At 38.0% G+C, this 22,942-nt stretch overlaps 1 protein-coding gene across 2 annotated transcripts in view; it reads left to right on the forward strand.

The window, feature by feature from the left end:
• The window catches only part of iba57 (iron-sulfur cluster assembly factor IBA57), a 34,051-nt gene that overhangs the window by 807 nt on the left and 10,302 nt on the right, over positions 1-22,942 (forward strand). For both annotated transcript variants that reach the window (XM_081375094.1, XM_081375093.1), the window contains exon 2: positions 22,361-22,713. In XM_081375094.1, coding sequence (XP_081231220.1) covers positions 22,361-22,713 — 353 coding nt within the window. The remainder of the gene's footprint in view (positions 1-22,360; positions 22,714-22,942) is intronic.

Genomic DNA, 22,942 nt, shown 5'->3' on the forward strand with positions numbered 1-22,942 from the left:
ACATGATGAAAACAGGTAGAAGTAAATAGCTCTCTACCACATTTCAGTTGAATATATTATACGGGTCATTCCTGGTATGCGGTGACTTTCCTGTCCCAATGATTTATTTACTCATATTTTCTCTAAAATGAGTCACATATTTATAATAAATGGCTTAAATTGTAGATTTAAATATTCCTTACCATTTAAACAGAGATAATAGACATTAAAAATACTATTTTGTATTTTACACAATTTTAATTGATGTATGCATTCAATTTTATCATGTCCTCAGTGCACAGTAATCAACTTCTGCAAGAAATGTAAACAATGAAATGACAAAAAACTCAAAATATTTTTAAATTATGTTATTAACTAGGCTAAACTGCCTCTAATCATACATATAAATCATGTGAAAATATAGGTCTTTTTCTTAAAAAATTCTTCAATTACTGCGTCCCTGAAGTCATCTTCCACCCTGTTAGAATGCACTTTTCTGCCTTCCAAATCCGACTGCAATTTCATTAAAACCATTTTCAAGAAGTGACATCATTTCTTTTTCCCGCTTGAATTCAACTGTACAAACTGAGATAAGCTCCAACTCTCACTCCTAACTTTTTTTGTTGTTTTTGAAATGTTATCCTGCTTGTCTCAACCTTAAAGTTCCACCCTGTTAGGCTACGTTAGTGAGAATGTTTTTCCTATCAAAAAAATGTAAAAACAAATCTGACATAGTTATAAAATTTCTGTTCATCTGTAGAAGGTTAGCTAGCTAAATGTTGATCACTCAAAGAGCTATGACTAACTTAGCTCAGAATTTTCCACCCTGTTAGATTCCACCCTGTTAGATCTATACACCTAACAGGGTGGAATGTGAAACTAACAGGGTGGAAATTCTAATGGGATTTTGTATGTTTGTTAATCTGGTTATTTCAAATTAATTATAGTATCTTTATTTTTAATCAAATATAAATAAATAAAAATTTAATTTATTATGTCTGTCTTCTCTAATTTGTAAATATTTCTCTAGCCATCTGAAGAGAGAATTGTTTAGCCACCATAATTGATTGTGATTAGGAACCACATAACTATTTTTTGTGTCCCTCCCCCAAAGGAAATTTGGATTTTTTTTTATTTTATTGTTTTGAAACAGTATTATATAGGTGCAATTACACACATTACTGATGGCAAACCATGCAGGACAATGACAAAAAGCTCATCCACTGAACCTTTTAACACTGGTGTTCCACCCTGTTATATTCTATTCCACCCTGTTATGCCTCTTTCCACCCTGTTAGACCAGTCATTTTAAATAATAATTTGACAGCAACGTTAAATGTTTGGTATACTTTTTTGTCTTATTTTGTGAGGTGAGGAGCACGAACAGCATATATATGTTTTTGAGCCAATTTTTTTATTATTATTTACCATATTATTTGCAAAAATGGGCACAAAAAGTACCTGTTTTTAATAATCAAGACATATACTATTCATCAAAAATTGTTTTGCTTGTTTCAAGAAGAAAAAAAAATTCTAAGATGGCATAAGGGACATATACTACCCAAGAAAAGTTTATTATTGTTTAACATTTACATTATTAACATGTTGTGATAACTATGTATATGTCCCTAACAGGGTGGAATATTTTCATGGACAGTGTCTGAACAATCTAGCCATAATTATTATTTTTTGAGTCCCTGAGCTTGACCAATATGTATTCCTTATAGGTAAACATGTCACTATTTTGGTAGAATGCTAAAAACATGAAAATCATGTACTTTTTTTTTCCCAACACTTATGAAGCCAAAATGTCACCGCATACCAGGAATGACCCATACAACCCTATTGGGTCTTTCCGTGTCGACTCAACCAGAGGACTGTCATGTCAAATTTGTTTTTTTACCCCAAGTTTGCGTGCCTGTAACTCAAGAAGTATTAAAGATATCTTGATATCCTTTTAAATTCTGGTTCTTATCACACCTTTCTTTTGGTATACTATCTTCATTTTAAAGGCCACAAATGGTTAAATCCCAGCCATATGGAGATCTTAATGTATGGGATGAATTGTCTCAAAATGATTAACACATGCAAGCACAATTATCCATGAACTTGATAAATGTTGCAGATATGTTTTACTATCCACAACCAAATTCCTCCCTGTGTAAAATTCAGAATTAAATGAATGTGTTGCAATGTGTTATTTTGTATTAGTATATCATAATTTGCACATGCAACAAAGAAGATTTGTGGATCAGGTGACTCGTCCATTCATTGACTTCTTTTCTGAGTCAATCTTATTTGATTCATTTGTATTTTGAGACTTTCTTTTTCGTGGTTTTCAAGCATTTCACAATCCACACTCAAACAACTACTGGTGAATATGCCGGTGCTAGCCTAATTATTAATAGGGGTGTAAGAAAAAATCGATACACTTGAGTATCGCGATATTTTATTTTGCAATACTGTATCGATTTTCAAAAACGCAATATCGATTTTTTTTTATTTTTTTTTTACGTCCAAAAATATTCATGGTAAGACCGTAAGACAGTGGTTCACGTTTATGTTGTTTAAATCCCTACCACTAGATAGCTATGCTGAGACGCACCACTAGTGTCCTCGCCAGGCTCGCCTTTAACGGTGCGTTTCCACTGGCCTTTTTTGGATTGACAGCGGACCGGAGAAAGCGTTGCAGAGCGACCGAGAGCGTCAAAAAGTTGGGCAGTTCCTTTATACAAATATCAAGCGAAAAACGCAGTCGGCAGCCAATTGCTGTGAGGTTCGGGATGTGACGTCTGTCTTGAGAGTTTAAACATATGCAAATTGTGCCGGAGTTTATGATGGATTTAGTGCGTAAATCATTTCGTTTACAAATTAGACGTTTTGCAGTTGTTATATATATGTTGAATATTTCATTTTGGATGTGTTTATTGTGATTATAGCCTATTGGTCTGGTTTTATAAAAGTTTATACAGTTGAAAGGATATATTTGCTTGGTGCATTTGGAAACAAAGCTTGTCTATTTCTAAATGTAATCGCGTGCATCGTTCACACCAAACGCGAAGAGAGCATCTGGCGCGAGTGATTTCAATGTTAAGCCAATGCACGCGTTTACGCGCGTCTGGAGGTCCTGCGGCACGAGGCGTTTAGTGCGGCGCGGTTCGCCTCATTCGCGCGTCCAGTTCTTTTAAAATCTTTTATCACATAAAACTTGTTTTCAATATATGACACATTCATTTTGTTCACTTTCATCCACATTCATTCATTTTCGTCCAGTTCACGTTGTTGTTTTGTATTGTGACAGGGGCTATGCACCTATTTTCTTTTATTATGGCCTACTTGAGCATACAAATTTGCTCACCAAGAACCTGTGAACCACAATCCCAAACTGGCAGTTTGATTTTCTGTGTACTGAATTGTTTACCTAAAGTAAACAAAAGTTGACTAAAGTTGACTTTTATGCACATCATGTCTTTTTTAAAATATTTTTAATATATTTTACTTAAAAAAAAATCCCAATATATGGCCTTATGCACAGTATCGAAATATATTGCAATATATTGAATCGTGACCCATGTATCGTGATACGTATCGTATCGCCAGATTCTTGCCAATACACAGCCCTAGATACGTATCGTATCGCCAGATTCTTGCCAATACACAGCCCTAATTATTAATGTGTGCACAAGTACCCATCTATTTGACAAATTCCCAAGTGCACATTACTACATTTAAACTAATACTTTACAACTTGTGTGTTCAAAATCCGGAATTTCACAAACTAGTGCAAAATGCCCGTGCAAAATCAGTTTTTGTGTGTGTTTTTAGTAATTGTTGGTTTGGTGTGTTTGAGTGCTCCTTGTTACAATTGCACAGCAAAAGTTCAGTGACTTTTTTTATTTGTGCATGGTAGAAAGTAGGGCTAAAACGATTAGTCGACATTGTCGACAATAAAAAATTGTCGACAAATATCTGGGTTGTCGAGTAGTCGTTTGACCTCACGTGATCTAATGTAAGGGCCTGCAATATCGCGATTTGACCGCTACGGCGCTGTAGTATGGCGCTACGGTACGTTCACACGGGGCGTCAGCGTCAACGCTTCCCATTGACTTTGAATGGGTGACGTCAAGCGTTGCCGAAAAGAATTGTGGATCCGTCGGCGGCGCTTCACTGGCGTTGCTCGCGGCAGAAGTTGAGAATTTTTCAACTTCTGCCGCGAGCAACGCCAGTGAAGCGCCGCAGACGGAAGCGTCAGCCAATCAGGATCGCTCTATGCAAATACAGTAGCCAGGCGGCAGCCAATCACGTTCATCCTGTTCAAGAGCAACAAACTGAGGATAAATTTGAGTTCCTGTCTAATTTCATTGGCTGACGCTGCTATGACCATGGCGTCAGTGCCAAACTTCAGCCACGCCTTCCGTCAAGCGTTGACGCTGACGCCCCGTGTGAACGTACCGTTACTGTGCGTTCACACCGGACGCGAAAAGCGCGTCAAATTCGCGCCTGCCGCGTCTATTTATACGCTTGACCACTTTGTGTGCATTCGCGCGTCAAGAGTGAAATTGATCAATGGTCCCTTCAAGTTACGCCCACTTCAAGTTACGCCCCTTCAAGTTACGCCCACTTTCAAGTGATTAGAGAACGCTCTCGCGATCGCTCGTAAATCGCTCTCGCACGAGTTTAACATAAACTGAACATACTCGAGTTAATTTAATGGACTCTTAGCTGTTTAAGAACAGAATCCTCTGAGATTACATCTTCAAAATGCTTGTTTTGTCTGTACAGTAAAGCAAGTTGCAATCTGCATTAGTGGCAAGTATTGCTAGAAACCATTTTGCAATGTATTGTTTTTTCCATTATTTGTCCCACCTCAACTACTTTGGAGCAAGCATTAATATAGCTATCCTTTTGGAATTGAACTTTGTAAAACATTTTTTTTTTTTTTTATAAATATTTTTAAACATCTTTTCATGTCATATTGTATGCTTGATGTGCTGACAATTAATTTTTGACAACACTAAATGCGCTAAATGCACTGCTGTCAAACACATCTTATGATACTGAAAATAAGCCGAAAATGATCTTTTATTGTTGTTAATAGACCCTTTTACAGTTGGTAAACACGGTGACGTATTTGTGTGGGCGGAGCTTAGCTGGAGGCAGAAAGAACCCTCTGGCCGCTTCACTAACGTTAGTTTGCAAGTTTTGTTAGCTTGTTTTTTAACAATGCCTGGAGAAAATCCGATTTTGTCTTAATGTGCAAGGTCACTCACTGTCCAGGATGCCGATTGTTATTTGCAAAAGTTAATTTTAACGGACGGAACCAGATGACCGTATACGCTCAGTCAATGGACGAACTGACAGGATTAACGTTAACGCTACCTCCGGTTGAGTGGCCTGACTTCTACACCTACCCGATAGAGAAACTGAGGGTAAAGAGAAACTGAGGACATATAAATATATTTAGATGCCTATATAATATAACTATGTGCTGAATGGTCATGTAAAGACTTGTGTGGTGCGATCCGCAGTTCTGCCTAGCCAGCGCCAAGACGACAATGTAAAGAGTGACACTACGGTGCAATTTTAATGATATGAATATTTTCTAGAAATAAAAATTCCAGATACAGCATACTCATTTTTCATTGATTCTTGCACCCAAGAACACAACAAGATGACTTTTAATAATAAAAATAATAATTTAAGCTCCTTATTATGTAGCCGAATCTGTGCTGGTTTGTATTGGCCGCCTCCAGTTTTCCGTTTGTTTTGCCTCCAGCTAGCGCCGTGACGTAGGCGCAAAAGGGGTCTATAGAATCAATTGTCACTTAAAATACTAGCTACTAAAATCCATATTACTATCACACAAGCCAATGGCCTATGACTATGCATAAATGAACGGATGCAGTCGGATTAATGAATGAAATACAACTTCACGAACAGATGATTGCATTTGACTCATGCTGCATACACATACGCAATGACAATTATGCCTACTGTAAATATAGTTACATCTACGATTAGAGTTGTTTGCATAAAATGCACCGTGAACATTCACATTGTTTGCCCTGTGATAGGCTACAATTTATCTCCATAAATACTATTTTCTCAATTCTGCGCATATATTTTTACTTACTTAGCCTACATCAATTGCTCGATCAATATTATCATCACATATTTTACATTTACATTTTTTACTGTAGGTAACGTTACCACAAACAATTTAATATAGATAAGTTTGTGTATATTTTACATGGAGTACAATATTGTATGTGCTGCTTATAAACACCAGACAGATAATGATTTATGAAACAGATGGTTTTTACTCATCTCACTTGCACAAAATAAATGCAGTAATAGAAAGCATATACATGCACAGGTGAAATACACTGAAAATTATATGCATTTAAGAATTTGGTCGGATTGAAGTCATCCCTCCGGATCTTCTGCATCCACTCAGCCCGTACCACAGCGTCAACGGGGAATGCATGAAAGCTGACTTCTCTGTTGTAACGTGACGAAACGGTACATAACGGCACACAACGATGAAGTGCTGAGGCTGTCACCCTCTGAAAGGCAAGTCACCACTCTTGAATCCTAAATCACTCATTGTGAAAAAAATTCTCTGTGGTAATTTACCACAGATGGAACTCGGTCGCTGTTGTCTCTATCTCTCGCTGTCAGATGTACTGGCCCACATACTCAAGTTCGAACGTCAATGGTCGCCGTGCACAGAGCGAATTCCGAGAGCACGAGAAGGCAGCATTATTATACCGCCAGAATGTAAAATATTGCCTAACAACGCTAAGCGAGGACGGTTGAGTTTTAATAGATTATCAACTCCTGAAACAATACCAAAATGTTTTACTACTGTATGAAAGTGACTTATACACTTCAATTTAATCGGTTATCTCTGGAAAATATTCTTACTGTTGTCTCTAAACGAGCTGCCATCTTGCCAACAAAATCTCGTTCTGACATCTCGTGTGGTTCGGTGTGATTTGGACAACTTCAAGTTACGCCCCTTCAAGTTACGCCTCTCTCTTGCAGACCGCAGACAGACCCAACTCAAATTGATGCGCGTAAAATCAAAAGTTTGAAGCGAAATTTACGCGCGTCACGTGCGTCAGAGGCGAAAGTTTCGAAACCTGTTGGCGGCCATCTTTTTTTAAATGCTCTGGAGAGCAGAAACAGCAGCGTAGGGGACATCGTCGCTGTACTCGGGTCCACCAAACCCTCCGGAGGGTTTCAGGAGTTTCACAATTTGCTCCAGGAGGTAGGTTTGGTGGACCTAACGGTAAGGACGCTGACGAGGACAGCGTAGGCCGTATAAGCCTCGGCCTCGAGTGGTCGCTGCCTGACGAGCCCGTGCTGTACAGCCCGGCGCGAGGTTCACCCTCGCCCGCACCTAATCTGTGATTTATTTTTGTTTTGATAATAAATGGAGCTGCAGCCTTCAAAAGTGAAACCTGTCCTGTGATTTTTTTTAAAGGTTTCGCGCTATTCGCGTTCGGTGTGAACGCACTGTAATGCAGCCGTTACAAATACTATTGCGGTAGAAGAAAACACAGCGCGAATTATGACGGAGTGCAAACGAATCCGAACTAGCAAGGTGTGTGAAAGTTTCACAAAACTTCAAACCAAGAATACTGTCATGTGCAATACATGCAAGGCGGAACTTGCTTTTCACGGGAGCACAACATGCATGTTAAAGCACTTAAAGTGTAAGTTGCAGGTTAAATTTTTCACGAAGATAATGCAATGTGTTTATTAAACATAAAGATAAGAACCGCCTACCATTGTTTTTTATACCAAAATGCTGATATAATATGAAAAGTTGGTACTTTTAACAGTGGTTTTAACCGCTCCCGCTCCCTTCCACTAGATGGGGCGTGACGTCATAAGAGGAACTCACTAGTAGAGTTACCGGCATAGTCATAGCTATAGATGCCTTACATAACTACAGAAAAGTTGGTTGTATGTTTTATTTGATAAAAAAAATTATGGATAAAATAACTCAATTGTAAACATACTCGTGTGTGCTGACTTCAAGGGGACCGTGATCCTGCCTGAAATGAGAATAAGCTATTCGCAAAACAAACGGGTTCAGGCACGCCAGATCAGCCGGTCGCAGGTCGAGCTGTTCCACTAAACAAAACGCGTTCACCTCACGGCAGCACATACTCTCCACTGCTGATAGCCCACACAAACACAGTGATGGGGACATCGATCTCTCTTTTTCTTTTCTGACAATAAACATCGCTAATTAAATCGTGAGAAATTGCTAAAGCGTGGATTGAGGAAGGGTATTACATGACGTTTGAGGCGTCGATGAGACTAGCGATTGATGCCTGTGCAGTGTGTGCATCTCTAACGTTACAGCTCTGATTTGGACTGACTTACTGTAAGTAAATAATGTCTTCAGTCGTTGTCCCTCCTTGCTATTCTACATGACGGCAATATTTTGAAAAGACTTGCTTGTTCCGTTATATTATCCGGGTTAAGTTTGCACCAGGCTACTTGCTCTAACGTAGCTAACGTTACTCACCGGGACACCTGGCTAACCCTCCACTCATTCTCCTCACACCAAGCATTAATAACTCTTTGAGTGCCATGGCTCCCCTCTCTCACGCCTGACCGGTTAAAAATTGTAGGGCTGTGGTCCATAAAGAATTTGATGGTTTCCCACATCCTCAGTCGTTCTCCAAATAGCCATAATACAGTAAGAATCTAGCAGAGTATGGGTTGCGAGTTCCTCTTGTAACGTCATCAGCAAGTAACTGAAAAAACACGCTACCTTTAAAGAAACCCCAATAAATGTTATTTTAACGCATTTTAAGACAGAAATAATTAAATATATACATATAGAGCAGTTTAATTAACACATTAATTGGCTGTGGTGGTTAACCTGCGACTTACACTTTAAAGAGGAAACAAGAGGAGCCGGTGAGAGGTGAATGTTCTCCAGCTGGAGCTAACGTTAAATAACTAGCAGTAAATCTCTTTATTAGAGAATGCAATACTAACTAATAATACTAGCAAAAATACTAACAATAATAATATAATTACAGTAATGTGATGATTTATTTTTGCATAGAATAAAGCTTGATCGAGCTTAGGAGTCAGGACTGTTTTTATTATTGTAACACTATTAGGTATTACAGTCTTATCAATTGCTGTATTTTGTTCCATATTCATGAAGACTTACAAAAGGAGATATTATGAAGAATATCATGTCAGTTAATTTTTTATACTGTAAATTAAAAGGTGAATGAGTGTCTCTGTCAGCTCAGCTCAATTGTCATGTCAATTTTTTTTATTTTTTTATTCTTATAATAATTGTTTGCAGTTTAAGTTTGTCTGTAATGCAGCTGATTTTTTTTTTGTTTAGTTTTTTTTTCTATTGAAAGCGAACTGAATATTTAACCAATGCTTAGAGCATTTGTGTGTGATTTGAGTCGAACAGAAATCTGAAAACTTAAAGAGAATCACTAACGGACTAACGGTTCGAGAGATGCGAATAACACACACACACACACAGAGACAGACAGACAGACAGACAGACAGACAGACAGACAGACAGACAGACAGACAGAAAGACGTTCCCGTAATTTATAGATAGATATAATATACAGAAGTAAAACGGCGTAGGTGACTTACAGATTTCAGGGAGCAGGCTACTCAGTGAACTCGACGATTCAGGGAGCAGGCTACACAGTAAACTCCGAAAAAACGCTACGCTTGAGCAAACAGTTTGTGAATAGGTTACTAAAAATGATGGCCGTGAATAAAATATAATATTCAGAAGTAAACAGTGTAGCTGACAGAGTGTTTATATCAGAATGCTTATTTTTAAACCACAACCTTCTTGGGGCTTCTTTGACCGATACAACCCTCTAATGTCGGAGTGTTTATTTTTAAACCACAACCTTCTAAGTGCTTCTTTTACCGGTATTTTTAACAATATATTTTGCATTTCTCATCCAAACAACGTCAAACTTGGCACTGCACTCGTGCCCATAGCGAGACACTTGTCAAGTTTGAAATCCATCGGACTAACGGTTCGAGAGATATGCGAATAACAGACACATAGACAGACAGACAGACAGACATTTCTGTAATTCATAGATAGACTAGTGCAAAATGCCCGTGCAAAATCAGTTTTTGTGTGTGTTGGTTTGGTGTGTTTGATGCTCATTGTAACAATTACACAGCAAAAGTTCAGTGACATTTTTATTTGTGCATGGTAGAAAGCAAATACTGATACTGACACAATGACATACAATAAATGTGGAACATTGAACGATTCAGGGAGCAGGCTACACAGAGAACCCCAAGCTAGCCTACTTAAGCTCCACTGCTTTCTTCGACCCTCTCTGTGAGGGTCAAAAGCCAGAGTGGCTAGAGCAAAGCCAGTGTGTGCTTCTTTTACCGATATTTTTTGCATTTCTAATCCAAACAATGTCAAACTTGGCACTGCACTTACTCATGCCCGTAGCGAGACACCTGACAAGTTTGAAATCCATCGGACTAAGGCCGGTGACACACTGGCTGCGTGGCGTGAGCGTGGCATTTCTGTTGCGTGTCAGCTGCGTGTCAGCTGCGTGGCGTTTTCCATGTCTTTGCACACCAGAAACGTGTCTGACGCGGCGCTGCTGCTGCTAGGTAACATTATGATAAGCCTCATAGGTGATATATTCGACATATGGGGAGAGAGTTGTGGAAGGCCTATAGCCTACTTCATGTTAAACATAAATATATAGCAGCAAAGACAACGTCGGCAGTGTTGACGGCAAAATAGGCTATAGAATATTTCGTTCTGTATTGACAGGTGCAGTATTTGAAAATCGATAATATTTTTTTACATTACATTTATATTTGCATTTATGTCAAACCCTAGACACTTTCAAACATCAAAATGACATTTATTAATATGTATTCATGGCAAAATGACATATAAACATCTTTTCCTATTCTATTTTGCCTGGAAACGCTTCCAACACGCTTGCGTGTCACGTGAAAAATAGGCGTTGGTTCTATTTCTAGCATGCACGCGTTTTGTCACGCAGGCAGTGTGCTATGTCAAGCCAAGAGACTCAGAAATACGCCATAGATTAATCGCGTTTAAAGCCAAACGCCGTCAAATACGGCGTTTTAAACCGTATTGGACGCCGTAAAATACGCCGTTGTAATTACAAACACCGTAAAAGACGCGCGAAATACGTCAATGACGCCGCATTTGACAGTGTTTTAGTGTGCATGGAAAGCACCGCGTTTTACGCCGTTCATCTCGCCATATGACGCTGTAAAAAACGGCGTTTTGCTTATAGTATAATGAGACACGCCCACTGATTTCCACAGCCAGCAAGTTTGAACTGTTCTTTCCCAATCAATGATGAACTGAGTCAGACCAGACGAATTCAGCACGGATCATTTGTGGTAATCCAATTCGTATGCTCCCAAGGAATTATTAATTTTATGTATTAAAATAATCCAAGCTAAATGATAAACTGAAATTAAAGAAAATATTAAAGAACATTCAAATCAATAAAGCAAAATTAATAGGATTTTCACATTTTAAAAGGGTGTCACACAGGGCTTAATTTGAACCGGAACACGCCGGAACATGTGAACATGGGTGACACATGACTTGCCCGCTTGTTGTGCTAGTTGAGATTGCTGTAAGCCTCGATCGTTTCACTCAGGGGAAAAATGTCAAAAAGACAGCAAAGTTTGCTTAACTTTTTCAAATACGCTGGCCACTCAGATCCCAAACAAGCAAAAATCGTTTCCGCTGATCAAGAATGTGGAGACCATGGTGGACACAGCAGTAGTATCGACATAATATCTCGTTATTTCGACATAATAAGGGGACATTCTAATCTGCATTAAGCCACATTAAGCGTTCTTATAATGGTTTTCTATGGGGGGAAAATACTTAACGTGTAATTGCGTTCTGGGCTCATCTGATTTTTTTTGTACATAGCATAGCCCACTTTGTTATGATTTTAGTATCATAATGATTAATAAATGCACGCACAATTATCCGTAAACTTGATTTGAACAAATGCCTTTCAACTTGTGTGTGCAAAATTCAGAATTTAATGAATGTGCAGCAATTTGTACAAATAGAGAGTCTTTAGGCCTACTATAGCCTACTGTACAACCAATTGCCTGGATTTAATGAATAAGAAGCAAATATAACGGACAATATAATCATGGAGGCGCCTGCGTGGTCACTTGCATTGCACGTTAACTGGAGCACATCTCATCCTAACTTAACGAAACTCAGTGTATGCCTCACACAGACATGAGAAATACATCAAATACACAAAGCTTGAAATGTCTTTAAACGAAATAATTCAAAATTAAAAAAGAAAAGAAAAAGGCTACTCTCTAAATATGTACAGTAATCCATTATGTGCATTTCTCTCTAGGCGCGTTCACTACGAATATGTCGATCGTCAACTTCATCTTTGCAGCAGACAGTCAGAAAACACTAGTTTATTAATAAAAATCAATGCATGCCTCACCGGATTTACAAATGCACATCTTGCTTGTTGCACGCACACATATTATGTCGAAATAACGAGATATTATGTTGATATACAATTATTATTAATAATCTTTTAGAATATTTGATTGTGCTGAATGCTGCGCTTGTTCAATTTAATAAAACTTTAATTGTGATCATTAAAATAATTGAATATTAAATATTTAGTGGCCAAGTTTTGCGCAGCTCCCCCTGTCAATGATCTAGCACCCCCTCAGCACATGCGTTAAAAATTCTCTGGCGCCGCCCCTGCAGAGAAGCTACATAGGCAGTGTGATTTTTTTTTTTTTTTTCGTTACCTCCAACCCCCGTTTTGAGTCGCCGGATCCACCCCCCACCCACCTGTAGTGCTTTCACAGAAGCACTACAGGTGAATACGATGATGAATCCCCCTATTCTGTTGCTGCTATTTTACATGCAGGCTAAAACTAAACCCCTGGAAAAAAATGTTTTTGGTATTTTTAATGGGTCACACGTTACGCCGTATTTGACGGCGTTTGGCTTTAAACGCGATTAATCTATGGCGTATTTCTGAGCCTCTTGTCTTGCCATAGTGTGCAAGCTCTAACCTGTTAACATGGGAGCCGAAAAAAAAACGGACACGCCACGCAGCTGAGACGCTCACGCCACGCAGCCAGTGTATCACCGGCCTAACGGTTCGAGAGATATGCGAATAACACACACACACACACACACACACACACACAGAAAGACGTTCCCTAATTTATAGATAGATATAATATACAGAAGTAAACGGCGCATGTGACTTACAGATTTCAGGGAGCAGGCTACACAGTGAACTCCGAAAAAATGCTATGCTTGAGCAAACAGTTTGTGAATAGGTTACTACAAATGATGGCCATGAATAAAATATAATATTCAGAAGTAAACATAGCTGACAGAGTGTTTATATCAGAATGTTTATTTTTAAACCACAACCTTCTTGGGGCTTCTTTGACCGATACAACCCTCTAATGTCAGAATGTTTATTTTTAAACCACAACCTTCTAAGTGCTTCTTTTACTGGTATTTTTAACGATATCTTTTGCATTTCTCATCCAAACAACGTCAAACTTGGCACTGCATTTACTCGTGCCCATAACGAGACACCTGTCAAGTTTGAAATCCATCGGACTAACGGTTCGAGAGATATGCGAATAACAGACAGACAGACAGACAGACAGACAGACAGACAGACAGACAGACAGACAGACAGACAGACAGACAGACGTTTCTGTAATTTATAGATAGATGTGCAGCATTTTGTACAAATAGAGCACTGATTCTTGAGAGTCGGGACAAAACACGTTTTAAAAAACTTTTTTTTAAAATACACACTATATCAATTAGAGTTATATGTTTCTGCAGAGAAAGGTCTTAGCTATTTAACCATGTAAAGGAACAGGTTCTAAATAAAAACACATTTTTAACAAATAAACATGTTTCCCTTCAGAACTGGATTTGTGTCAACTCTGTCAGACACACTAAAAAGTATACAATTTTAATTCTTCAAATCCAACAAGAATCTAAAGTTCTGAAGTATATTGTAATAGTGTTTAGTTACTCTGATATGTAAAAAAAATACAATATATAAACTTAAGTTGTGATTTCACACTATTCTGAAAACTCAGATTTCTAAATATTTGCATTTTCAAACTTTGATTTTAATTTCAATATTGTAAAAACAAATTCCTTAAATAAATAAAACATAAGAGGATGTAGATCAGATGGTCCTTTATTACAAAAACAACATAAACTGAAGGAAGAATATTTTTTTTCCCCAAAAAATTAACAAAAACATACATACATCCAACGCTGTTGACAAAAAACTGACGGTGTTGACGAAAAATGTTTGAATGTTTTACCTCAGATTTGTGAAATGTTCACCTGTTTGTCATGATATGTTCTGACAATAAAGAGTAGTTTAAAACCACAATTAACACTCTGTTTTCTACAACTTTCACTTAGGAGCAAAAATCTGCCTTTAAACTTGAAAGACATTTATCGTGATAATTATCGATATCGACTAATATAAAAAAAAATGATCGTGATAATTTTTTTGGCCATATCGCCCAGGCCTACACTGGCTTCTCATTTCTCTATCTCTGTCTCAACATATATAAATATATATATTTATATATAAGTGCTGGCAAAGTTACATGTTACACAATAATAAGCAGACCACTGCCTGCCCATTATCTACAAGTCAGATGTGTATGGTTAAATAATGTAATGCATGCTATGTATGTGCATTTATGTGTAAATAAAACCCTGAAATAACAGTTTAACCCTTCACTATATTCACAAATAATATTATATTCGCACATTAAGAGGTTATTGGTGGATTTGTCAACTCCGTCAGCTTACAGGTCAACTCCGTCAGACGGAGTTGACGTAAGGGCATGTATTTTCCCGCCAAAACATGTATTGTACACTGCAGCTAGGTAGTTTTTCCTCAGTTGCTAGCTGTCCCAATAACCTCACTAAAATGCTTAAATTCAATCCACTATGGTTTAAAAAAAAGTATCTTAACAGAAAGATGGTATTGACATGGTGCAGCTGTGACCATAGGAATATTGACATTGTTTGTCTAAAATATAAAAAAATGTAAAATGTACCAGAGCATGGGTGGTAGTGCTGCATTCACCACAGGCAGGGATATGAAAAGGGGTCCTCAGGGATATAGCTGACCATGCTATTTCCTGATTTAAAGAGCTTTATGAAAAAATCTGACGGGAGTTGACAGAAACTGAGGACACAACTTTAATAGGCAGATTTTTATGGAAAATATTGTTTGATGTTCACTTCATGCATTGTTTTTTATATTTATACCCCTTATTTTTTATTTGATATATATGTTTTCACAATTGTAGAGCTTTTTTTAAGTTTTTTGGGATGGTTAATATTGTGACCTCTTGCTGATGACAAGTGCAATAACATGGACCTTCTAACCACAGACCATACATTTAAACACATTTTCCCCAAAAAGATAAAATAGTTTATTCTAAAATTCAGATATGTATAGAATTCCTTTAGATTTAACTTTGTAAGTATGTCAATCATGATGAATTTCTTATTTTTTGCTATAAATTAGACTTTTCTATGTGGGACATGTTTTGTCCCGACTCTCAAGAATCAGTGAGAGACATAGTTGTAAATACAAAACCTTGATTTTGTATTAATGTAGGTCAGAATTTGTGCATGCAGCAAGTAAGATGTGCATTTATGAATCAGGTGACAACTTAACAATCTTATTGTAAGGTTTATGTTCTGTTATGTGGACCCTTATTTTGTCATTCTCTTCAGTTAACATCACTTCCTGTTTAGTTTTGGCAGAGCCCGTCAGCGATATTTTTTTTCCCAGGATGGTAGGGGAAGACTCATTAATATTCATTAGGAAAGTCATCACTGATTGGTCTGATGACCTACCCCTAACCCCGCCCCTAAACCTACCCGTCACTGGGGTCTATGTGATGACCTACCCCAACCCCGCCCCTAAACCTACCCGTCACTGGGGTAAAGACCAATCAGTGATGACTTCCCTAATGAATATTAATGAGTCTTCCCCTACCCTCCTGGGAAAAAAAATATCGCAGCCCGTCATACGGAGAGCCTTGGCACTTCCTATTAGCCCCATTGTATCGATCTTGGTTGCAGTTCCATTAGAATTCCACTGGAGGTGATCGCGGGCGAGTGCAGACTGAATGGGAGTCTATGGGGCTAGATGGCTAAATGTGTCTCTTTCACCCGATTGCCGTTAAGAAATCTCAGATTTTATTGTAGGTTTTGCAAGTTCAACATGGGTTATAGGTCGAAAGTTTAATGAACGAGTACTTATTTCTTTTCGATTTCTTACAGGTTGAGTTGTTGTTGCCCATAACACGCTAGCATTCTGCTAATGACGTCAGCATTCTGACGTCATTGACATTTTAAAAGACTTTTTAAACCAAATAAGTGACTCTAAAAAATCTAACACCCAGCAATGTGTAATTTCTTTGCCTCTCCTTTCGAATACAACATTCAAATTACTAGAAAAAAAATTATATCCTGAGAAAAGTGGATTTTGAGGGTTTTTCGCCATAGACCTCCATCCATTCTGCACTCGCCTGCGAGCGCCCCCGCATGGACAGAGACGTGTTACTGCAGCCAGTCCAGAAACCGGAAGTAAGCAGAGAGTGCCAATTCTCTTCCTATTAGACATTCTCTGGTTTTGGTTACATTGGTTACTTTAGCCTAGAAATCTAGACGCACCCTAGCGGCAGCAAATGTATTTTGCAGCCAAGGGTAGTCTAGCAACTGTCCGTTGACTTTCGGAGCTGTAAAAACCTAAATTGGGTCAGGCTCAGGCCAATCACATCGCGTATAGAGTAGGCGGGCGGGCTTAACATAATAACGACAGAGTTGCGACGGTTCCCTGCTACTTGAAAACAAAGAAGAGTTGCCGCTTCTGGTGAACAGTCTTTCAAATCGGCTTTGGCCGCGACTCTGGAGGACTTGGAGTTAAGTTTTTCTTTGAGAAAAGAGCAAAGAACGGCACTTAAGTCAATCTTAAAAAAGGAAGATGTGTTCGTAGTTTTTCTGGCCAGATTCAAAAGTTGAATCTATCAACTAACGTTAGCTCCGCTGTTGGGAAAACGCTCTGGGCCGGGTTTCCCGATAACGATGTATCTTAGCTCTTAAGAGCGCTTTCTACATGCAAAGTTACGAACGCTCGCAGCAATTCCACGAGCGTTTCACAAAAATGCACTGCGAGAAATGCAATGCGAGAACGCGCTCTACGTGCTACTTAAGAGTCGCTGTCCATTCGCGAAGTTCTGAAATATAACCTTATATGGAATCGTATTCTGAACGTTTAACCTAATAATTGTCATCTGTTGTGGATTAGCAATCAAGACAAGTATATATAAAGCACCTACAGGCGGAGGCACTGACAAAATGGCTTAAAAAAAAAAAAAAAAAAAACCTTTTAGAGGAGATAGAGCGAAACACATGTAATTTTCAACAGATTTAAAGGATTTCTTTTATTTATTTATGTATTCATTCATTTAATTTTGATTAAAATTAATAGATTAAATTATTTAAATTTTTTTGTTTTGTTTTCTGACCTTTTTAATTATTTAATACATTAATTTAACCAACAACAAAAAGAGTAATAAAGTGTACAATAAAGTACAATCAAAACCTTATTATAATCACATCCATTTGAATAAAGTTAAAGGTGTAATCTGCCGGTTGTCCTGCAAGTGTCCTCATAAATCTGTCTTCTTACGATGCACTTGGGGATGTACGATTACTCCAGAGCACTCGTAGATCTACGAAGATTTTCAAGTGCTACTTAAGCTACGATGCTTTTGGGAAACAGACCGTAATATTAAGATCAGTCGTACGATCGTTTTTACGATCAACTTAGGCTTACGATGCTTTTGGGAAACGCAGCCCTGGTTGGTTGAAGCGCTGTCCTATTGCGTGCAGAGGGAATTTGAAAGACAGCCGTTTATCCCGCCCCTCGGATTGAGCAGTGTCTATTGGTAAGTTGCCAGACCTAACATCTTGATGTAGGTCTGGTTGCCAGGCTCTTGGTTACTGAATGTGTCCTTGTTTTTGTGCCTGCTGACTACATCGAAATACTTATTTAGATAGCAATAAGTAAATAAATAAATGGCGATGATACAGCATATTGCACTATTGAGCCACTCAAAATTACCGCAAGGGAAATGCCTTCACCACAACAACCCCTGATCCCTAAATGCACATCTTTTTTGTTGCACATGAACATTGATACACTAATACAAAAGAAAACATTTGTATTCACAAAAGTGTCTTTATTTGTACAAATTGTTACACATTCATTTATTTCTGAATTTTGCACACACTAGTTGAAAGGTATTTGGTTGTGGATAGTAAAACATATCTGCAACATTTATCAAGTTCATGGATAATTGTGCATGCATGTGTTCATCATTTTGAGACTAAATTCATCCCATATTAATGTGAGTAAATTGTACATATTTTCAGTAGTCAAAAACCAAATGTAGGTCACTTTGAATACAGCTGATACTTTTTTCTTTCAAAGAGGAATATCTGAAAAACAAATAATGTTGAAACTAGAAATTAATCTATTTTTTTTTCTTTCAACACAATTGCATAGAATATACCTGTGCCATAGATATTCTTTTTCCAACGTTTGCGTTCCTGTAACTCTAAAAGTATTAGTGATATCTTAATATCTTTCAAGATTCTAATCTATCTATAAATTACAGAAGCGTCTGTCTGTCAGTCAGTCAGTCTGTGTGTCTGTATGTCTGTTATTCACATATCTCTCGAACCGTTAGTCCGATGGATTTCAAACTTGACAGGTGTCTCGCTATGGGCATGAGTAAGTGCAGTGGCAAGTTTGACGTTGTTTGGATTAGAAATGCAAAAGATATCGTTAAATATATTGGTAAAAGAAGCACTTAGAAGGTTGTGGTTTAAAAATAAACACTCCGACATTAGAGGGTTGTATCGGTCAAAGAAGCCCCAAGAAGGTTGTTGTTTAAAAATAAACATTCTGATATAAACACTCTGTCAGCTACACTGTTTACTTCTGAATATTATATTTTATTCACGGCCATCATTTGTAGTAACCTATTCACAAACTGTTTGCTCAAGCGTAGCATTTTTTTCGGAGTTCACTGTGTAGCCTGCTCCCTGAATCGTCGAGTTCACTGTGTAGCCTGCTCCCTGAATCGTCGTGCTTATTCATTTGTGGATGTTAACTGAATCTGTAAGTCACCTACGCTGTTTACTTCTGTATATTATATCTATCTATAAATTACGGGAATGTCTTTCTGTCTCTCTCTCTCTGTGTGTGTGTGTGTGTGTGTGTGTGTGTGTGTGTGTGTGTGTGTGTGTGTGTGTTCACATATCTCTCGAACCGTTAGTCCGATGGATTTCAAACTTGACAGGTGTCTTGCTACGGGCATGACTAAGTGCAGTGCCAAGTTTGACATTGTTTTGGATTAGAAATGCAAAAGATATTGTTAAATATATATCGGTAAAAGAAGCACACACTGGAAAACCCAGACAACTTCCGGCAAATTCAGATTTGCTCGAGAAGTAGTCTGGCAAAGAGCTCATTCAAGCCCATTTCCATGGCCTAGAAATCGCAGCACCAATCAGAAACGTTGAGGCGGGCTTTACACAATGACGATCGCTCTGATTGGTTTTAGGTCTATCCAATTGCGCCCAGAGGCATTTGAGTGACGTCCGTTCAACTTTTAAATGCATTATTATATTCAAATTGCAAACACATGAGGACAGTCTCCATGAAAGACCCACTGGCAGATGAACGTGCTACTACATTTCTCTCCGAAACTGTAGGAAATTAAATTAGATTTAATAGAGGATTTTAACTGTGACACGATGATTGACAGGGCAGTTTAAGTGACAGGATGCACGCGACAGATCCGTCCGATAAAGATGACGAAGTAGTATGTCCCAAAGCTTGCCTACTTTTTTGCTACACATTCAAAAGTAAATACCTTTTCTTCACAAAAAGAGTACATACTTTTATGGCGTAGTGTAACTTAGGCGAATTGGGACGCAGCATATGGCTTTACACGATGACGATCGCTCTGATTGGTTTTAGGTCTATCCAACTGCGCCCAGAGGCATTTGAGCGACGTCCGTTGGTGACGCCCCTTTGGAAATGATTTGTCTATGGAGCTTTGCCAGACTATAACTCAGTTACTACTGAGAATGGTCTGGTTTTAACCAGGCTATTTTGCCGCTCTAGCCGCTGGCCACTCCCCCTCTCACACTGCACACTGAGTGAGCACAGCCCAGGACCAGAGACAGAGAGGGTCGAAGAAAGCAGCAGAGCTTAAGTAGCGTTTTCTCTGAGTTCACTGTGTAGCCTGCTCCCTGAATCGTGTAGTTCAATTTTCCACATTTGTTGTATGTCATTATGTCAGTATCAGTATTTGCTTTCTACCATGCACAAATAAAAATGTCACTGAACTTTTGTTGTGTAATTGTAACAATGAGCACTCAAATACACCAAACCAACAATTACTAAAAACACACACAAAAAATTATTTTGCACGAGCACTTTGCACTGCTCCCTGAATCGACACATTTATTCATTTGTGGATGTTAACTGAATCTGTAAGTCAGCTATGCTGATTACTTCTGAATATTATATTTCATTCTGGTGCGCTTAACGTTATCGCTACTGTGTAATAGTAGCCTATGCTATTCACCAACTAAACATATCCTATTCAGTGCGTTCACAGTCTCTTTCACGGGCATCATTTGTAGTAGCCTATTCACAAACTGTTTGCTCAAGCATAGCGTTTTGACGGAGTTCACTGTGTGCTTTCTACCATGCACAAATAAAAATGTCTCTGAACTTTTGCTGTTTAATTGTAACAATGAGCACTCAAACACACCAAACCAACAATTACTTAAAACACACACAAAAACTGATTTTGCACGGGCATTTTGCACTAGTTCTTTATAAACTTTATAAAACGTAATAAACAGAGATATTGGAATGTTAATGCGGTAACATGTAGTTACAAAAAGTATCAGCCGTATGCAAAGTGATCCACATTTGGTTTTAGTCTTCCAGAATCTGGCAGTAAGTTTTGGGAGTTCATTTTTAGTTCATCTCTCCAAAACGGACTTCGGGTAGGAGATGGAATAAAAATGAACTCCTAAAACTTACTGCCAGATTCTGGAAGATGAATTCTTCAGAAAAGTGGTACAGTTCTGGAAAATGGTGGCGCTGGATACTAAAGGGTTCCTGATGGTTTCACCTTAATTTTGACCCTGCTGACCCAATGAGCATTTCAATTTCAATGGTCATGCCTTAACTGCAATTTCTAGTATTGCATTAGTATTGCATCCTTCTCATGGGCATTTAATAATTTAGTTAAATCTTTTTTGGCTTATTTTATCTGTAAAAGAAAGCGTGCCTAATAATTATGCACACCTGAATATAAGGCATTTTTAAGATTAAGTTATTAAGCTTTTTAAACAGCATTTGAAAAAATTAAGTTTGTAAAGAAATTCATATGCAAGGACAGTTTATAATTATCTACACAATTAATTTCAAGCCTTTAAGCAGAAGCTTTTAGTTCAAAAGGTTTTTAAGATCAGTAGAAGCATACATTCAGTCTGCGTGTTCAAACTTTTGACTGCTACTAGTGTAGATATGAATATGCATTTTAGATATTGAACCACTTTTAGAGTCATCTCAATGTGGAAAAAAGGGGTTTGGATTAATGTGTTTTGGAATTGGTAAAATGTGCCTGGAAAAAAAAATGATCAGAAAATGAACGTGCCTAATAATTCTGGACGCACTGTACACACAGAAACACATTTACTGAATAAAACTGAATTTGCTTCAACAGAGGAAATGATTGGAATACTAATTAGTGAAAAAATTTCATTGCACTGCATCTCAAATGTTGAATTGGCCATCCTGAAATGCCTGTCACACACGATTGCATTTCCTAACACCAGGTATCCACCTTCAAATACAAGATAACAATGTTTCAACAAAGTAATTAGCGACAGTGCCCCGATTGCAGCAACTTTCATTTTTATTACAATATGTATTTCATGCCAATGTCCCGGGAAGAGACGACATGGGATGTAAACAGTGCTTTATTTGCAAATTGTTTATGTAAAATTCTATTTAGCATTAAATTCATGGATGAAAACAGCTAATGTTTAATGTAAAGAGTGCAGATTTTTAGAGAATAGCATGTGCTAAACATAAAACCATTCTGAATGTACATTCTGAATGTATGCATTAATGTAACTCTTTTTGTTGTTGTTCAGTTTAAAAGGAAACCCAAATGGACTGAATGGTGTACTTCTGGAGTGTGACAGCATTGTACAGGAATCCATTATGCGGCTTCTGAAAGTCTACAAGATACGTCGCAAAGTAAACATAAGCTTGTGTCCTAGTCTCTCGCTATGGGCTCTATTACCTCGGAATAAAGATGCAGTGCTGGGAAAGCCAAAGCCAGATGTTACTGCAGCAGAGAAAGTGTTAGTATTGGAGAAAGACCCAAGAACTGAACTCATGGGCTGGAGACTGATCACCAGTTGTCAGGACAATCTACATGAGATTGTCTCTGCTTGTCAACAGGGCAACACTGAAGAATACCACAGACATCGCTATGAAATTGGTATTAAACGCTTTGAATCATTACTTGGATAAACTGAACCTGACAATCTCAACTTGTTGCATTTGTTAGTTATTGATAGTCTACATTGTTTTGAAGTTAAACATGCAGTAATTCTCTGTCTTATGAATAAGAGCTTAACCCTCCTATTACCTTTGGGGTCAATTTGACCCCATTCAGTGTTTAACGTCTCAAAATACATACTTTAAAAAAAAAATTTTTGCTTCATATT

The sequence above is a fragment of the Scardinius erythrophthalmus genome, assembly GCF_964197995.2.
Source record: "Scardinius erythrophthalmus genome assembly, chromosome: 9".
NCBI lineage: Eukaryota > Metazoa > Chordata > Actinopteri > Cypriniformes > Leuciscidae > Scardinius > Scardinius erythrophthalmus.